The sequence below is a fragment of the Lactuca saligna genome, chromosome 9 (genome assembly GCF_052625555.1).
Source record: "Lactuca saligna cultivar CGN05327 chromosome 9, ASM5262555v1, whole genome shotgun sequence".
Lineage (NCBI taxonomy): Eukaryota > Viridiplantae > Streptophyta > Magnoliopsida > Asterales > Asteraceae > Lactuca > Lactuca saligna.
Window position 1 is genome coordinate 189,160,693 of NC_136425.1, and position 18,113 is coordinate 189,178,805.

General features: G+C 32.3%; 3 protein-coding genes across 3 annotated transcripts; all 3 read right to left on the reverse strand.

Moving 5' to 3' along the window:
- Nucleotides 1-554: 554 nt before the first annotated feature.
- COP9 (COP9 signalosome, subunit CSN8) lies at nt 555-2,384 on the reverse strand. Its single transcript, XM_078972357.1, has 5 exons — nt 2,255-2,384; nt 2,020-2,099; nt 1,144-1,325; nt 920-1,027; nt 555-844 (listed from the first exon to the last, which is right to left on the reverse strand). The coding sequence occupies exons 1-5, from the start codon at nt 2,336-2,338 to the stop codon at nt 705-707; spliced, it is 594 nt and encodes a 197-aa protein (XP_078828483.1). The 5' UTR covers nt 2,339-2,384; the 3' UTR covers nt 555-704.
- Nucleotides 2,385-6,894: 4,510 nt separating this feature from the next.
- On the reverse strand, nt 6,895-8,311 carry LOC145017167 (uncharacterized). Its single transcript, XM_078975240.1, has 2 exons — nt 7,642-8,311; nt 6,895-7,129 (listed from the first exon to the last, which is right to left on the reverse strand). The coding sequence occupies exons 1-2, from the start codon at nt 8,200-8,202 to the stop codon at nt 7,043-7,045; spliced, it is 648 nt and encodes a 215-aa protein (XP_078831366.1). The 5' UTR covers nt 8,203-8,311; the 3' UTR covers nt 6,895-7,042.
- Nucleotides 8,312-11,160: 2,849 nt separating this feature from the next.
- LOC145017156 (protein-protein interaction regulator family protein) lies at nt 11,161-14,610 on the reverse strand. Its single transcript, XM_078975232.1, has 10 exons — nt 14,417-14,610; nt 14,222-14,335; nt 14,077-14,142; nt 13,836-13,991; nt 13,620-13,733; nt 13,465-13,536; nt 13,277-13,360; nt 12,813-12,913; nt 12,423-12,507; nt 11,161-11,707 (listed from the first exon to the last, which is right to left on the reverse strand). The coding sequence occupies exons 1-10, from the start codon at nt 14,492-14,494 to the stop codon at nt 11,339-11,341; spliced, it is 1,239 nt and encodes a 412-aa protein (XP_078831358.1). The 5' UTR covers nt 14,495-14,610; the 3' UTR covers nt 11,161-11,338.
- Nucleotides 14,611-18,113: the final 3,503 nt, after the last annotated feature.

The window sequence follows — 18,113 nt, forward strand, 5'->3', positions numbered from 1 at the left end:
TAATATTCTTGAAACACCTATCAATTACCAACATTGAATTGTTGTTATTTGCCATCATTGAAAGGTTTTATTGCATTTCACATTATAATTTAACTATTTATTGCATGAATCATTCATTTCATATTCCTTTAATATCACATAATGATAATCTACATTTCTAGGAAACCTATTTTCAATCATGATTCTATATGTGATCTTAGATATCCTCCATATCGTTTAATTTCAAAATATTATTAAGCTAATTACATCACAAATGTTGCCAAACATTACCTACATTTCAAGACTCTTATTTTCGATTAGGAAACACACTTTTTTTATAACTATATAACATCAATTATGAAGTTTCCTTTAAGTTGTACTATCCATCAATTACTATCATTTATCCAGTCATTTAAATATCATTCCAGCATTTTCCAATAACTAAACATATCTCATAGAAGCAAGTTTCTATATTATCAACATACCATATTTCCTTCATCTATATGATGTATTACATGCGACTTTACCAAAACTCTTATATTAGCAAATTCATGGCATATCTTCATACTTTGCAATTTACAAATTTCAACCATTCTTTGCATATTACTCAAGAAGCATCACTTACTAATCTAATCATATCAGTAACCATAACAAATACCAAGTAAGCAAAACATGAGAGAAGCAAATCTTCTTAATGTCTACAGACACAATTTCTTTAAGTTTTTTCAGTGCTCAAGGTGAAACACATATTCAGTCAAACGCTGCAATTTTGAAGGATCTATCTTCTGTTCAGTTACAGACACTTGTTTCTTAACTGTAAGCATCTGAGAAGCTGCATCCACATTCCACCCTTGTTGCATTACATCTGCATTTTTCCATCACACAAAGTCAAACAAAAGTCAAAACACAAAACCCTAAAGCATCCAACAAGATAACTTACAGTTTGTGGCATCATTCTCATTCATCCCCAAAAAGAGAGCTGTATCTTGGATGCTTATAGTTGAATAAGCAGACATCAGTAGCTCCAACATTCTTCTTGTGTATTTTTCTGTAAAATATAATCAAAAACCACAATACATCTTTTATTATTTAAAGGGGTTTTAGATATTTGACTAAAAAGTCAAACAGTTTTATTGAAATAGTAAGTGGGAAGTAGGAAATTGCCTGTAAATGAGGCAATAAAATCTTGAATTTCTGCACTCCAATTGAATGAACGGATGGAATCATAGACACCTGCATAATTTCGAATCCATAACTGCTGTCCAATTTTCCATACAGCACAAATTTCTGGATGACTCTCCTTGATTGAAACTGGAACAGATTTCCATAGAAACCGAGCACTGTTTCTATAAGTTTTTTTAAATAAATCAATTAGTGAAAACTATTTCCATCATCATCTTTTTTTTTATAGCATGACTCTTAAGTAACATATTATGCATACTTTTGTCTTTAAATAATATAATTTCACAGTAATTGAACAAGAATATTGGGGGAATTTGAGTTAGGATTAAGGGGTAACTCATCTTACTTGAAGAAGAAAGTTGAAAGGGCACTGATCATAAAGTTAGAAACCAAGGCTAAATCTTAAACAGATACATGTCTTATGGTTGCAGGAGAGAAAGAAGGATCAAGGAGACTGGAGATATGCTGTTTACCAAAAAAAAATCACTCAATTGCTAGGACTAATTTCAGAGCACGAGGTAACATATGAATTAAGCAGCAGCTTCTTTATTTATTTAACTATTTTTGACTTTTGCACACACACATATTAAACAAACTTGCACCTTAACATATGCACATAGAAGAATAGATACACAACAAGTTAAGACAGACAAAAAGAGGTCTCGAAATCTATATACTTCTCTAAGACATCATACTTGTAACAATAATATAACACTGATATTTTAAAGTTCTGGAGGGGAAATTTCACCAACTGCTTATAACTTAGCTTCACAAAAATCCCAGGCTCAGTCGACACTTGACAAAGCCACATATGTATAGATAGAATACATGAAAAAGAAACAAATTGTCTAAACTTACAGATCATTAAGGTAAATGTGCCCTAGAAGATGAACGGCATACGGCCATTCGTCTTGAAATGCAACGCCTTGTGAAGCAATCTACATGAAAAAAGGAAAGAAAGTAAGAGTAAGATTGAAATCAAGCCAGCAGATATAAAATTAGGGTTTCAAATCTAACCCAAAACACAATCAGTCGTAGTAGTAAGCAACGATTAGCGCACAACGATCATTACACAGATTCATATGTATGTTACCTGAAGCATAAGTTGATCGCAGATATCAGCGACTTTGTCGTACGATCTTGACGCCATTGCGTCTGTGAGTTGAGAGAAATCCATTGCACTCTGCACTGCAATGCAACAATGCTCTCTTTTGCTGCTGATTTTTGACTTGTTAGAAAAAGTAAAGGCAAAATCTGGATAAGGCCCAACTTATAGTGGGCCTGGCCGGTCTGGGCCTAAAATTGTGTCTTTATTATTATAAATTTAAAGAATAATAATGTTATAAATTTTACAAATAATAATGTGTTAAAGTAATATTTGATTTTTGGATAAATTAAATAGTTCCTTTGATGTTTTACAAATATCGGAATCATTATTTATTTTGCTATGTTTTTCTTATCCACTTGACCCATTTATCATAATTTAAATCAGTATGAAAGAAACTAATTGACATGGTTATTAACTTATTATTATTGTTGTTATATATTTTGGTTGAGTATGTGTACGTATATTTGTTTGGATATGAACGTACCGGTATATGTAGTTTATTGGATATACAACATTTCAAATATTTAATGATTCTTGTAGTTATTAATTATTAAACTTGGTTAATTGTTTGTAACCTGGAGTGTTAAAGATCCGGACCTAGAAAAGGATTTCAACATGGATGTATGTTGGAGACTTGAATGCTTGTAAAAGGTTTATATGTTAAGGTCAACACATATCCGCAGGGGCAAACCGTACATGTTTAGTGAGTGGCATTTTCCATGTTTTAGATCGTCGATGCAAATATATGTAGTTCCTTAGTAACTAACATTTTGTGAATTGTCACGTGGGGAAAAAAAACACACACACACAACTAATACACAGGGGCGGATGCAGGATTTCATAGTAAGGGTTGCACGAGAAGATTAGTGATTGCACGATAGTAGAAAAAATAAAAATTTTAAAAATTTTCGAAAATTTTTCCACTGCGGCCGGAAAATTTAGGGGTTGTCGGTGCCACCCCGGAACCCGCCTAAATCCGCCCTTGCTAATACATGTAGCATAAAAAACTAAATTGCATATTTTAAGAGAAATGATTGACTTCCATTTACTCACCTGTGTGAAGACATATCGAACTCTACATCTATTTATCTCTTTTTGGCTAATTGTGTTTTGTATATGGAACTCTATATTTGATTTCATCTCCTTAACTAATCACTTTTAACCTAATTAATATCTAGTTCATATTAAAAAAGCAACCATTTCTCTTAAAAATTTGTAATTTGGTTTCATTTTAAAAGTAATTGTTAAAATAAGTACTTTTTTTGCCTTACATTACCAAATATTTGTATTAAATAAAGAAGAAAGTTTTTCATAGACGTAACGGGTAAACGAGCGACAAACTGTGTCACAACCTCTTTTTGGATGGCAAAATTAATTCTTTGGAAAACAATATCTATATATCTAGGAGTCATGACACTACTATGCATGACCCATAGGACCCTATTGAGTAGCTCCACAATTTCTGGCGCAAGGAAACCGAAAGTATCAAATGCAAAGGGTATAAACATGTGTTGATTTTCCAGACACGCTTTCTCATGTTTTGTCACTTTACTTGATGCAGCTTTTAAAGCATTTTGTCCTACAGTGAAAACCCCACTCCTCAAGCCCACAAGAGGAGAAACCCATGTTAGATCCACGCATGTATGTTTTCCTCCAGCTTATCCAAATACTAAAACATCAGTTGGTATAAGTGTTGATCTTCCTTCCAATGGATCAATCAGAAAATTCGAAAGTGCCTCTTTCTTGACAGAAACCACAGCACGCCTAAATATGTCAAAAAGAACATCCTTAACCAGATCGTATCAGTACTTGAAACCCGTGAGCTCGTTGCAATAAACTGCATGCTCCCTAAATGAGTCCAAGCATGTCTTGCGACAAACAGTGCAAGTCTCGTCAGCCGGAAATAAAGGGATCATAAGGCGATACTTGAGGATAACATGATACTCCACTAGCGACATATGCCGGCACAGACCGTCAATAGGAATAGTCATAAAAAAATCCTAAGCATGTGGGGCCCTTAGACACTTAAAAATTATTTTCTGCCTAATCGTCATGTTGCAGTGAACTTCCATGTCTTTGACAATTTTACTAAAAATGGCACTCGCCAATGAATGTTAGGCTTATGGAGGGGTGGTGTTCTTATTAGTGAAATCGCCGAAATCAAATTCTGGAATCGTATCATGAAGACAGGCCAAAGCACAAACATAATCTAAATCCATACCACATATACCGTTATATCGTAAGATGTGGTCTTGTAACACTCACGCTTGAGCTCGTGAGGCCACAAACATAATCTAAATTCATTGTGATTCCTTGTTTTCCTTTCTTATGCAATAACCATATGTGTTTAGTATATGTGATGACATCTATAGAGAAAAATAATCAAAATGATTTAAACGGTGAAATGTGACAATTTATTGTTTAGCTGATAATCAAAATAGTTTAAATCATGAAGAAAAATAATAATTGTAATGAAGGTTTACGTTTTGCAGTGAAAAAAAATAGAATTCAAGGTAAGTGGATATGTTTACCTAGTTTAAACTAAATGGCTAATGGTCTAGCGGTATGGAGTCACCATCTCATATGAGAGGTCATATATATATATATATATATATATATATATATATATATATATATATATATATATATATATATATATATATATATATATATATATATATATATATATATATATATATATATATAACTTTCACATTTTCAAGTCCTACTAATTATATGTTTGCTTAATTGAAAATTTTTGGCTAAACATTATTTTCATGTTTGAATCCTTACATTTCCTTCGATTATTGTTATCTACAGTTTATAAAAATGAAAAAGAAGGTGCACATATATATTAAGCTCTAGTCGTAAGATTGAAGGTGAAAGGGATCTATAGCCATTTAATTTAAGAAATACGAGTTGAATGATCAAATATATTAGAAATAACTAAATACAAGTATGATAATCAAGATTTTGAAAGATTAAAAGCGATTTAAGTTATTTTCCCGATTTCAATTTATATCCACATTTTTCCATCTACTTCATTTAGATTTCAAGAAAACGTTTTTGTTGTACATTTAGAGCAAAAACAAAGATGCCTATATTTTAATTTAATGTAATACGTTGTTGAAGAAGATGTATGCTCTTAATTTGTAATATATATGATTGAAAAAATTATGAAAATATGATATGGTGTCCAATTTTAGTATATAATAAAAAAGAAACACATAGAATTGAAAATATATTCTAATTATAATTCATCTTTATTAGTTTGTGTTTTTTTTTCAGCTTCTAGGTATTTATTAAAAATAGATGTATCTTATAGTTCATATGTTAATGGTGACTTCATGAGGGGATAGATGAGTTTACTACAATATCAAAAACCATCTAACAAAAACACACAAATAATAAGAGCTTAAGTTTAAAGAATATTCTATAACAAAATTATATATATATATATATATATATATATATATATATATATATATATATATATATATATATATATATATATATATATATATAGAGAGAGAGAGAGAGAGAGAGAGTCAAGATCAAATAAGAAGGAAATTTTTGATAGGAAGGTAAGAAGTTTTTTTTCTACATATTTTTTTCGCGAACAAACAAAATGAATCATTAGATGATTAATTTGAAAGATGATTTTGTTGTTATTCACTAAAATTGTCATAAAAGTGGGTTTTTTCTTAATTTATTTAAAAATGAATCATCGAGATGTTTTTTTGAAATTTTTTTCTTGTGAATCATCTTTCAAATGAATCATCTAATGATTCATTTTGTTTGTTCGCGAAAAAATATATAGAAAAAAAAACTTCTTACCTTCCTATCAAAAATTTCCTTCTTATTTGATCTTGACTATATATATATATATATATATATATATATATATATATATATATATATATATATATATATATATATATGTGTGTGTGTGTGTGTGTTTGTGTGTGTGTAAGCATACAGACACAAAATAGACATTGACAAAGGAATAGGCGTAAGCATCATGCATAGACATAGACATAAAGTGATAAACATAAGCATGGACATAGGCATTGATATATTTATATGAGTGTAAACATAGACATATGCATAGGAATATGGATAGTGACGTAGGTAAAGGTACCATTTATGCACTTCATATGTAATATGAGACCTTATTTATGTTAGTGATTAAGGTTTAGACCCAACCTTTAGGATTTAGATTAGATTTAACCTCACTATTTATATTGATTTGGTACTGATTTTATGTTTTTCTATGTTTAACCTAAAGAACACTTGGCCATTATTTGTATATTTGTTGTGTGTAGTGACCCACAAAGTGAACTAATAAAGATAATTTGAAATTCGAAACTTAATGTTGTGATGGATACGTGATTTGAACAAAAATATGCTTATATGCATTACCATTTACCATACGAAACGTTGTCAAAGGGATATAAATCAAGATTGGTGTGTATCCATATTCTAGGGCTCTTCAAGTGTGTTGATCATGGATGCAAAATACACATTAGATCAAGAAACAAAAATACATTATGAAGATGTAAAAAAAAAAAAAGAACACTTCTTGCTTCTAGCCGTTTTCGCGAAGAAACATTTTAAGAACAAAATTGAAAATCAAAATAAAAAATAATAATAATAATAATAATAAAGATTTAGAGAATTACATATATCTTCATTTTATTCTATTTTTCCTTTTTTGCAAAATTTTTAACTAATATATAAAAGATTAGAGGAAGATTATTCCACATTGCTTCATCATATTTGCAAACCATCGAATCCACATTGCTTGGAAATTAGAGATTGTTTACTTGGGCTTATCACTATTGAACAATCTATAGATACCTGCAAATCCAAATATGTACAAAATAAAAAACATTTTATTATTATTTATTTATTTATTTACTTTAGAAAGATGCTTATCTATAACTAATAAAGATATCTAGAAATTGTTTTTTACAACTTCAAGAATTATCTTTCAAATGTAAGTAAAAACTATATTAAAAAGGATAAATATGAATTTTTAATATTTTCTTAAATATTAGTAATGTTTTTCCATAGAGATGAAAAATAATATCAAATTTTAATTACTGAAAAAACAAAAAGGAAACAATAACTCCAATAAATAATATCTAAACAATATCCATGCATTTACTCTCTGATTCAAACCGAGAAAATCATTCAAGATGGGAGCAGGAGCACGATAGCACCACATGCAACCCCAAAAAACCCGCGTAAATTAGCAAGAAGGCATGTGGAGGTTTGACTAAAATACTAGTAAAACAAAACGCAAGCAACAATGCACCATTGACACAATGCCCTAATTCTAGAAGGAAGATAAAGGGTAAAATGCTAACCTGCACACTGGGCGAAGTAATCCCAATGACCCGAATCTTAGCATTTACATCACCCATGATCCGAAGCTCCACCCGATCATTAACAGAAGCATCTGTCACCAATTCAGCAGCATCCGTCTGCAACAGACTCACCCGATCCACCGACACAGTCGTCTGTACGTTCTTCACACTGTGAGCCGCCTGGTAAAACCCGGGTACTGTGCCCCGACCCAATGGGACTCCACGGTACATGATATTGAATGTGGAATCGCGGTACTTGATCCCGGCTATGTTTTCGTTTTTGGCAGTGAAAAGCATGCGTATGACGAGGGATAGAGAGGCGGAGCTGGGGGAATCGACGGCGGGGGTGAAGGAATTGGTGGCGGCGAAGTTTATGTATTGAACGGTGACTTGTTGGAGATCGAATTGGGGCTTTTTGGGTTTGATTGCGAGGACGATGACGAGGATAATGGCGAGGGAGAGGAGAGCGAGGAAGGAGAAGAGGAGGCCGAGGCAGCAGCAACAGCCTTTGATTGAGGCGGCGGAGGAGGAGGAAGAGCTGGGATAGTAGCGGGAGGTCATGGTAGTCCGGTCTCCGGCGAAGGGGTTGTCAAGGGGGGTGTAAAGGTAAGCTATGAAGGAAGGACCCACACCTTTTCTTTTGACTTTATGAGAAAATAAAAGTGGAATAAGTGGAGTGAGAGTGAGGATATATTGACTTTGCTTTTTAAAATAAAAAATTGAATTTAATAACCTTATTAATTAATAACAAACATATCATAAATACTGTTTTTCGAAAATATTAGAGTGACAATGATCTCCGAAATATTAAGAACTGTGATATTGTCTTTCTTGTGTGCAAGCGGCACAAAAAAAAATCCTAAAATTAGAGAAAACCAAAATGAGCAAATAAAACGGTGCATGTAACTAAATTTTGCCACATATATATTACATCACAAAAACAAGGACCAAAAATGACAACAAATAAAACGCCAGGACTAAAGTCGAACAAAAAGAAGTGTCCCGACACTTAGGTTTATTATATAGTATAACTCCACTGTCGAATGAAAAATGAATTGTATTTGGCCAACTCATACGTATGAAACGTATACAAAAGTAAACACATAAAGGTACATAAAATTTACTTTGAAACACAAAGAATTTCGAATTTATACCGATATGTACATAAAAATAAGTAATTAATATTTTTTTTTTTAAGTTTTTATAACAGTTGAATAAGATTTTTTTAAGTTAATGAATCGAAATTCAAATAATTTAAAATGTATTATATGTGATCCGACTTATACATAGGAAGAGTACACAAAATTACGTCAAAACGTAAACAAACTTGAATTTATACCGATATATACATACATAAAATAAAAAAAATAAAAAATAAAAATAAAATAAAAAATAAAAAATTAACGATCAAAAGTTCTAAATGTACGTTGAAAAGTTAACCACCTAGAATTTAACTATAGGATAGAAAATGTAATTATAAAAAATAAAAAGATGTAAAACATCCTTAGAAATATCCGTAGTTAATATTACTACGATTTTTAAAAATAAGAATTTTTTAAAATATATTATATTTTTGATGTAATTTTTTCTCTTAGAAAATAGTCGTGTTATGTTTTCTTAAAGAGCATTTTTCTTTGCTTTTTTGTACTAAACATCGTTGCTTAAAAACTATCGGACTTTTTTTAAAAACACTCTTATTTTAATGGTATTTTATATACAAAACATTGAGTTGCTTATTTACCTTTTGGTACGTTTGAAACAATAATACTTTTTAATATTTCATATGGTTCATTAATCATTTATGACATTAACCATCTTTATATAAACACTTAATCATAATAAAATACATGTATTTGGATCGATTGTAATTTTCTTGAAATATAACAAATGGTACATTAATCTTACATCATTTAAAAAAATAAAAAAAAATAAAAAAAATCTTAACATATAACTAATGTTATATCGACCATAAGAAGCTGTGATAACGAAACTGAATCTCAATAAAATCCTTATCGATGTGATTGTGGAAAGGAATCAAACATTTCAATTAGTTGGAGTTTGGAGAATAAAAAAATCATATAGGTAAAATGTTTAGAACAATTGTGTTTATCAGTTAATGTCTTAACTTGAAAGCTTTTTCTCGATGCTCATCTAGGAAGCAAATTGAGAGTGGATTTCTGCTCCTACATCGAACATTTAACAGGTGTTTTGTCTTATGCCTCATATCATATCTATTTGCGGTTGAAGGTTTGTAAGAATATGTTTTAAGTTCTTTTATCAAATATCATGCCAACAATTGGAATAATATCCTTCCAATTTTATGTAGGATAACGTTTTGGTACTTTGTCCACTTTGTCCTCAAAGTTTATGTTTATCACAAGTTCATTCAAGAAAGGGTATGAGTGTTCAACATTACCTATAAACTTCAGGCTCAAAGATCGATTGAAACATTATATCATTTAATACCATTCATCATGAGTATCACCCTCATGTTGTACTTGACTTGAGGAACTTGAGGATTGATCGTGTACTTGACTTTCATGTTGATCTACCCCCATTTTCAGTCACATGCTCTATAAGAATCTCGGTACTTCAAGAGTCTAAGACCTTTATAATTTGGTTTGTTTGGAATACATTAATACACATTGCGGATTATAGAAATAAGTGTTTCATGAAGAAAAACAAGAAAATAATTATGATCCATATTGGTGAATCAGCAACACCAATGTTTGTGGAATTTTACATTGTGCATGCATCGATTTTTATTGCTAAGATTAGTGTTTAAATTTTCAATCTTCTACAAACACTAAGATTATGTTTGGCGCACAGCTGATGCCGAAAAACTAACTGATAAAAAATATTGTTTGGTTAAACTATATGAAAAATATAAAATGATTTAAATGGACATTTAAAAGAGTGCATTTCTATAATTAATTAAGGATTATTTTTGAAAAAAAAAAAAAAACTACTCCAAGTAGTTTTTTAAAAAGTTAGAACTTCAACTTAAAAAGCTATTTTTTGTCTCATCAAACATAACAACTTAAAAAAGTTGAAAAAATAAACTAACTTATCAACTATACACGTTAAACACAGCCTAAAACATAATACCTTAATAGATGTAATCTATGAAGTTTGAACTTTGAAGTAGTGCCTTTCCTACAAAGCCAATGTCATTTACCGATCACTATTGTAGAACAGTTTGAAAACATGTAGAACTTCAACAATCTCACTAATTACGAGCTTATATGATGTGTAAAATTCCATGTCATTATTTTTATTCCGCATAATTAATTTATGAAAAAATATTCATGCCGCATGTTGAAACCAACACAAACCAGTAAAACAGGAAGAAAAAAACACCAACATCAGACAAAAAGAAAAACAAACAAGAGAGGCCAAAATGGAACAAAAAAAAAGTACTTTGATGAACTATTTCGTTGTTTGTCTTAAAAGTAACAGATGCAATTATTATATTTTAGGTATATTTTCTTATCTGAATTCATCCATAATACCATATAATTTGTGTCCAAGTCTATAATATCTTTAATGCGCCCTTAAATACCACCAAATCATTCAATTACAACAAAACTCCCAAAAGAAAAGAAAAAAAAAAAAAAAAAAAAAAAAAAGTACACATGCCCACACTCATAACATCAATAAAATAACAAAATCAATTCCACGACCTTAATAATTATATTTAATCTTTATTTTCCGGTGGGCTCGGATCGCCTGCATCAGGCTTCACATTATCATCAACATCCAGCACATCATCCATCATGTCATCTTCCCCAACATTCATATCTTCCACGTCATCCTCATCTTCGTTGGCATCGCCACCTGGGATCTTACGTGTCTTGGGCCCATGTTCAAGTCTATGTGTCTCAAGCTCTTTGTCCATTGTTTCTTGTAAGTTTAATGTATCATTGTTGTTTCCTCCGTTTCTTGGTTTTCTCCCGTTTTGCCACCTGTCAAGCTCTTTTTCCACATTGGCAACATACTTTTCAACAATTTGGTTTTGGTATTGAGATAATTCCTCTCTCCTCATAGCCTTCCATTCTTGAAATGCCTATCAAAGAGACATAAAATTAATATGAGAATATACAAATAAAGGATTACATTTTTGGTCCTTGAGTATAAATGATTTTTTCAATTTTGGTCGTTATTTAAGGTTTTTATAATGTTTTTGGTACCTGCTCCAAGTAAAATGACTAATTAGGGACCAAATTTGCAAATATCAAATACTCATGGACCAAAATAGTCATTTTATTTACTTGGAACAGAGACCAAAAAATTACAATAATCTCAAATAAAACCATCATTACAAGAAAATTGTTTTTGGAATCAAAATTACAAAAATCAACAATACTCAGGGACCAAGTTTGTAATTTACTCTAGTATCTAGAGTATTAGGTACCTTCATTTTTGCAACATAACCATATATTTAGACGTTTTATTATTTGTAGAGCAAATTACAATTTTGCCCATGAGTACAACTGATTTGTTCAATTTTGGTCCCAAAAGATTTTTGCAAGTTTGGTCCCTTATTAAAGGTTATTGTGACATTTTTGGTCCCTGTTCCAATTAATATGACTTTTTGGGACCAAAATTGCAAAAATCAGCTATACTCAAGGACCAAAAATGTAAATTATTTTAGCATCTATGCATTATGCACCTGCAGGCTGCATCCTTGCAACATTGCCACATATTTGCTTACTTCATTTTTTGTATAATATTATACTTTTTTTTTGCACACAAATATAAAAATATAGCAAGAAGCTCACCTGCTCTTTCTTTTCCTCAAGTAAAGTTGAATCTTGATCAAGCGGTTTTGCAAATGAATAATAAATAGCAGGCTCTGTTTTGGTCCTGAAAAAAATAAAATCCAGCAAAAAAATATAAAATGAGCTTGTTTTTATAACACAATATTTATATATTTAACCTAGAAATTCTGCAGCCAGGAATCTTCGAGTCATCCACTTGAGAAGAAACTTATCTTTGTCTCAATAAAATTGTGAATATGGATACTTTTTTGGACCAAAATTAGAAATAACCTGTAATAAAAAATAAAAAAAATTAACCAAAGTTAGAATCTTTTCAATTTAGTAAAGTTATATGGAGTTTTAACCAAAAAAAACACATTAAAATCGTATACATTATACAAAGTTACAAACCTTAAAAAATTGCCAAGTTTTTTTTGATGCTCACTCCACCGAAGAAACAGCAGTTCCAATTTCTTCTCCTCTGCTTTAGCAGCAACTCGTGCTCTAAGAGTCTGTAAAAATAAAGAATTATATACATGAAATAAGTCAAATAACAACATACTTTGATTTTTTTTGTTTATTATTTTATTATATTTTCATTTCTTTTTATTACAACATTGTACTTTGAAAAACCTACTTATTATAAGTTTATAACTTTATAACATTGTGCTTTGAATGCTTTCTTTATTAAGACATTGTAGTTTGGAAATTCTATCCAATTTATAGCAGTGAAAATTCAATAATTTTTATAAATGAGTAGTAGATTTTTCAAAATACATTACTTTAATACGAAGGAATATAAGTAAGATTCCATTCTAAACAAATAATAAATAGAAATACATTGTTATTTATTGCAAAAAGACAAAATAACCTACCAAGTCTCTTCGCCTTTTCTCCGCAATTTGTTCACGTTCTTGTTGCCTCAATCTTTCACTTTCTTCACGTGCTCTTTGCTCGGCCTATGTCAAGTGATCAAAATTACAATATAGTCCCCAACCCTCGAGGCTAAAGCTAGGGAAGATAGAGGAGGATATAAGAAGGACAAATATGTAAATAAACTCACTCTTTTCAAAGAATCGGATCTCCTCATAAACGCCTCTGATCCAGACAGTTTCACGTCTTCTTTTCTAAATTTCTGAAAATCAACAAGTAAACACAATAAATTTAATCATGCCATAGAAACAAGATTCAAGAAAGACAAATGCAATAAATATTTACCTCCAAAGTTCCAAGGAGTTGTCCCAACATTCTTCTATTCCTATTAACCAAGCTAGGGTCCTCATCTTTTGGTAACACTCTAGGAACATTCTCAAATGGAGGAACTTCAGAATCCTAATCAAATCAGAACAGAATAAGCATACATCAAAGTATCAAACAATTGTCACTTAGACTCTAAATGACTAAATCCACAATAAATATTTCAAAATGTACAACCTTGAATGCTCTATTAGTGCCATCCCTCCTAGCCCAGTTTGATGTCTTCTTATTGTTCTGGTTCTCAGCATTGCCTCCCCATGGAGTTGCTTCTTTGTTGCTATCGTCACCCTTTGAAGCATCCACAGCATCCTCGATGATCTCCCCTTCTTCAATCTTCACAATCCAGAAGAGTTTCACATTAGAAAGTAGAAATCAAAACTAGTAACGACTAGAAATTCGTGTTTTACGTCTCGCGTACCTTCACAACAGTGGAAGAAAGTCGCCTCTTTGGGGCAGGTTGATCTTCTGAATCGTTCCTATCCGCCTATACGAAATAAACAGTTAATCGATAAACAAACAAGCAGTAAACGATTGATAGAGTGTGGAATGGATGAGATAATTACAGGTCTAACAAAACCACGCTGACGAGCTGGACCACCGGCGGCGAAATTACGTGGACCAGAAGCAGTCATACCTCCACGACGGATACCTCTAGGATCACGAAGCCGCTCTGTAATCTTTACACGGAGTAATCTATCAAACATATGGTGTGCATACATGAAGAAATTAACAAACTCGCCTAGGATCTTTATACATACCTCCCATTGTTGACGGTGGAGTTCTTCGATCTCCTTCCGAAGCTCTTGTTCAGTCTTCTCGACTTGGGTGGTTCCCATCTGTGGATGTCTGATTTCTCTGTTATCTTCTTCCTCCAAGAAACCCTTGTTTCAGCGGAGCTGTACCTCTTGGCAAAACCCCTATTTTCGTTGGATGCGTTTATTCAGAATATGTTCACCCAGATTGTATTTTTCACCCCCCAACAAAATATTAATTAAGTTTTGTACCCCAAAACTTTTGTAGCGTTGCAAAAAAAACGAAAATTTTATCCAAACCAAAATAATAATAATAATAATAATAATAATAATAATAATAATAAATCAACCTTTTGTTTTGAAAAACCTACACTTTCTTAATTCCTATTAAATAAAATCTTTGAAGATATTTAGATATAATTTATTTAATCGATCGGAGAATGTAGTTTTTTTTTAGAATAACATTTTTGGAGTTTGAGATGATTAGAATTAATTATTTGATTTTCGTAAGCAATTTTATATTAGGCTAAACAAAATGTTGCTATTTTGCTATGTGTATGATAAGTTGGCACAAGAAGTTACATGTGATTTTCTTTCGGTTACCACCCCCATGCAGCGTAAGTGTGACTAATCATGGTTGCTTGCTGCTACGATGCAATATAAATGAGAGATATTATGACTATTTCAAATTTGACCGTTTGAAACAATTTTTTTTAAGAATAATCTTCTAAACTAAATTTATAAATACCAATAAAACTTCTACACTAGAACATACCATACTTTCATTTCTTTCTCTCTATACTATAATCCTAAAAATGGGTTAAAATCCAAACACCCGACACACACTTACTTCGCCTACCGACACATTCACATTCAACATAACACCTTGCTAATATCTGAATTTTGAATCATCACCAAGAGGTTTCATGAATATGCTTCTCCGAACAAACTCACAAATTCCACAATCACCTATTTTCCAACAACCATACAAACAGGGCCGGTCAATTGTTTTACTATGCCCTGGGCAAAGATGTTTACTTATGCCCCTTTTTTACCAATTCTATATAAATTTTAAGTGTGTAAGAAACATTATTTGTGAATGTTTTGAGTCATAGTAATCCATAGATATGATTAATGGAAATTACATTTGGTATAGTTTAAGATTGCTTTTATAGTTCTAAGCCTAAAACCATTCCCAACACTTCCCTCGATCTCCATATGATGATTCTGATTCTTAATTTTCATTACAAATTACATGTATGAAGGATGAAAATCCTAACATGCCTATGTAATCAAAGTTTCACTCACAAACAAATTACACAATCACCTCACGAAGGAAAGGAAATATAAAATAATCATGATCTATCACCCTAACATACTTTTGGAGGGGGGCACTCCTATCAAAATTGTATTGACTTTAAACCAAATGGCCAAACCGGTTGTCTTGCAATTTTATCATATTCACATACTCAAGTTTAGTAATTAAAGTACACAGGAAAAACGATTGAATATGTTATATTTTTTAAATATGCCATTGAAATAAAATCAATGAAAAAAAAAAGTTGATGTTTAATTTTGACATTGAACACTAAGACCACAATAGTAAGATATTTTGTAAAATCTATGATATGGCAAAGGTAGATAAGACCATTTTGTGTTTCCATCAGCATAATTGTTACTTAAACATAAAAAAGGGAACATAGATGATAAACAATTTGAGAAAGATAAATTAGACATGGAACTCGTAACATTAAATCTCTATTCATTCGCTCAGTGGCATGAAACAAACATTTACAAGAAATATGAATTACTTGAAACTAAGGAATGAAATGCTGGATACATAGTATCAGGCGAGGATATTTAAATTTTAATTTATACCGAAATGCTAAAAGAAAAACCCAACGAAAATAATTTTGGTTCCTTTGCATCCAATGAAATCTTCAATCGAGGCCAATCGGCATGAAGAATCATAGAAATATCTAGAATCAAAACATGAAGAATAAGAGAAAGAGTATGCTAAAAGAATATATTTTTTGCTAACAGATCGTCGTCTATGAGAGATCGACCGGGTGTGGTGGTGGTCGGATCTGGAAAAGAATTAGAGAAAAACCAAGGACAAAGGTGTGAGTTTTTATGCACTTCTTCCTATACAACTAGATCTTATATCCCATTTCCATGTCTCACCGTCTCCTCGACTTCTGCCCCGTCTCTTCGTTTTCTGTTGTTAAGAGTATAGGCGAGAGATTTTTATCAGGTTAAAATGTTCAATTGCCGCCTTCACTTCACAGTAGTTCTGCTTTAGGTCGCGCTTCCCTTAATCCCTTAATCCCCTGTATTGGACTTTTATATTTTATTTCAAGTTTGGCCCAAATGAAATGAGATGCACCCATAATAGTTTTATAAATTTTGTTGCCCTCATTTAGTTGATGCCCTGGGTTGTGGCCCATCTCGCCCAACCCTTGGGCCGGCCCTGCATACAAACAAAACTACTTCCAACAACCAAACATTTTCCAAACACCAAACCAATTTCAACAATTCTAGCAATCACAATTTCAACAACTTCAAACTCAACCTTCCCAACTGCCACCTGCCCAACCTAAATATCCTCATGACGATGTCTAAATGGTGCTAGAAACACAACCACAATCATCAAGAAGGCAATGAAGGGACAAAGGAAAAATGGTGTAGTGATTTCAGCCTTTAAGCACCGCTTTTCAAGAATACAAAATCATCAATGGTGGTAAACCATTTAGTCATCAAAAAGCTTGGCATATTATGCTAGTGTAACATCCCAAAAATACAAGCCAAAAATTTCATTTTTGAAATCATTTAACAGACATAATATTATCATCACAAAATCAAATCATCAAACGTGTATCTTAAAATCTCATAGAATCTGTCAATATATAATTGTTTCATAATAAATATCAGAGTAAGCTCCCAGGCTAAGACAAATTGTGGTGTGTGTCATGTCATCAACTCGAGCCCTTCTCCTTGCTAGCTAACGTACCTGAAACCAAAACCGAAACTGTAAGCATGAAGCTTAGCGATCCCCCCCCCCAAACTACCACATACCATACACATATAACATGCAACTAGGAGATACGGGCCTCGCCCACACTCCACTAACTAGGAAATACGGGCCCCGCCCACACTCGGCTGCTATGAGATATGGGCCCCGCCCACACTCAACTACTAGGCAAACATACAAGTACTGTAGCACCTGCTTCCTGGTATGTAAATCTTATTTGAGTACTTCCTATTTTAGCCTTGGACTCGGCGAGTCATAGGTCCGACTCGCCGAGTAGGGACGAGACCCAGGACACATTTAAGTTGGCGACTCGGCGAGTCCATATCCTGGACTCGGCGAGTCGCCACTGTTGGATGAAACCCTAAGTTTCAGGGGTTTGCACCCTATTTAAACCTCATATCCGCCCCTTGCCAGCCCCCATTCACCCCCAGAGCTCCCAACCCTCGTCCTAAGCTCGTTTCTTGTGAGTTTGAGGCTCTTGTGTGTATTCTTGAAGGTTTTGAGGCAAGAAGGGGAAGAAGATCAAGAGGAAGGAGAGCCATCCAAGCATCATTGTGTTCTTCAGCTGTTTCATTGAGGTATATCTCCTTTTCCCCCCTGTTCCTATGCTTAAGATTTCATTTAAGACACTCTTGAGCAATTCCCCAAGCTTGTTTGTGCATAATGTTTCGT

What these genes read in the sequence shown, in the direction of transcription:
- COP9 (XM_078972357.1), bottom strand. Translation starts at nt 2,338, where the DNA reads ATGGATTTCTCTCAACTCACAGACGCAATGGCGTCAAGATCGTACGAC. An exon ending in GCGATCAACTTATGCTTCAG is followed by an intron (nt 2,100 to 2,254) that starts GTAACATACATA and finishes TTTTTCATGTAG; the next exon opens with ATTGCTTCACAAGGCGTTGC. An exon ending in CACATTTACCTTAATGATCT is followed by an intron (nt 1,326 to 2,019) that starts GTAAGTTTAGAC and finishes AAAAACTTATAG; the next exon opens with AAACAGTGCTCGGTTTCTAT.
- LOC145017167 (XM_078975240.1), bottom strand. Translation starts at nt 8,202, where the DNA reads ATGACCTCCCGCTACTATCCCAGCTCTTCCTCCTCCTCCGCCGCCTCA. An exon ending in TTACTTCGCCCAGTGTGCAG is followed by an intron (nt 7,130 to 7,641) that starts GTTAGCATTTTA and finishes TTGGATTTGCAG; the next exon opens with GTATCTATAGATTGTTCAAT.
- LOC145017156 (XM_078975232.1), bottom strand. Translation starts at nt 14,494, where the DNA reads ATGGGAACCACCCAAGTCGAGAAGACTGAACAAGAGCTTCGGAAGGAG. An exon ending in TCCACCGTCAACAATGGGAG is followed by an intron (nt 14,336 to 14,416) that starts GTATGTATAAAG and finishes CTCCGTGTAAAG; the next exon opens with ATTACAGAGCGGCTTCGTGA. An exon ending in AGAAAAGGCGAAGAGACTTG is followed by an intron (nt 12,914 to 13,276) that starts GTAGGTTATTTT and finishes TTATTTTTACAG; the next exon opens with ACTCTTAGAGCACGAGTTGC.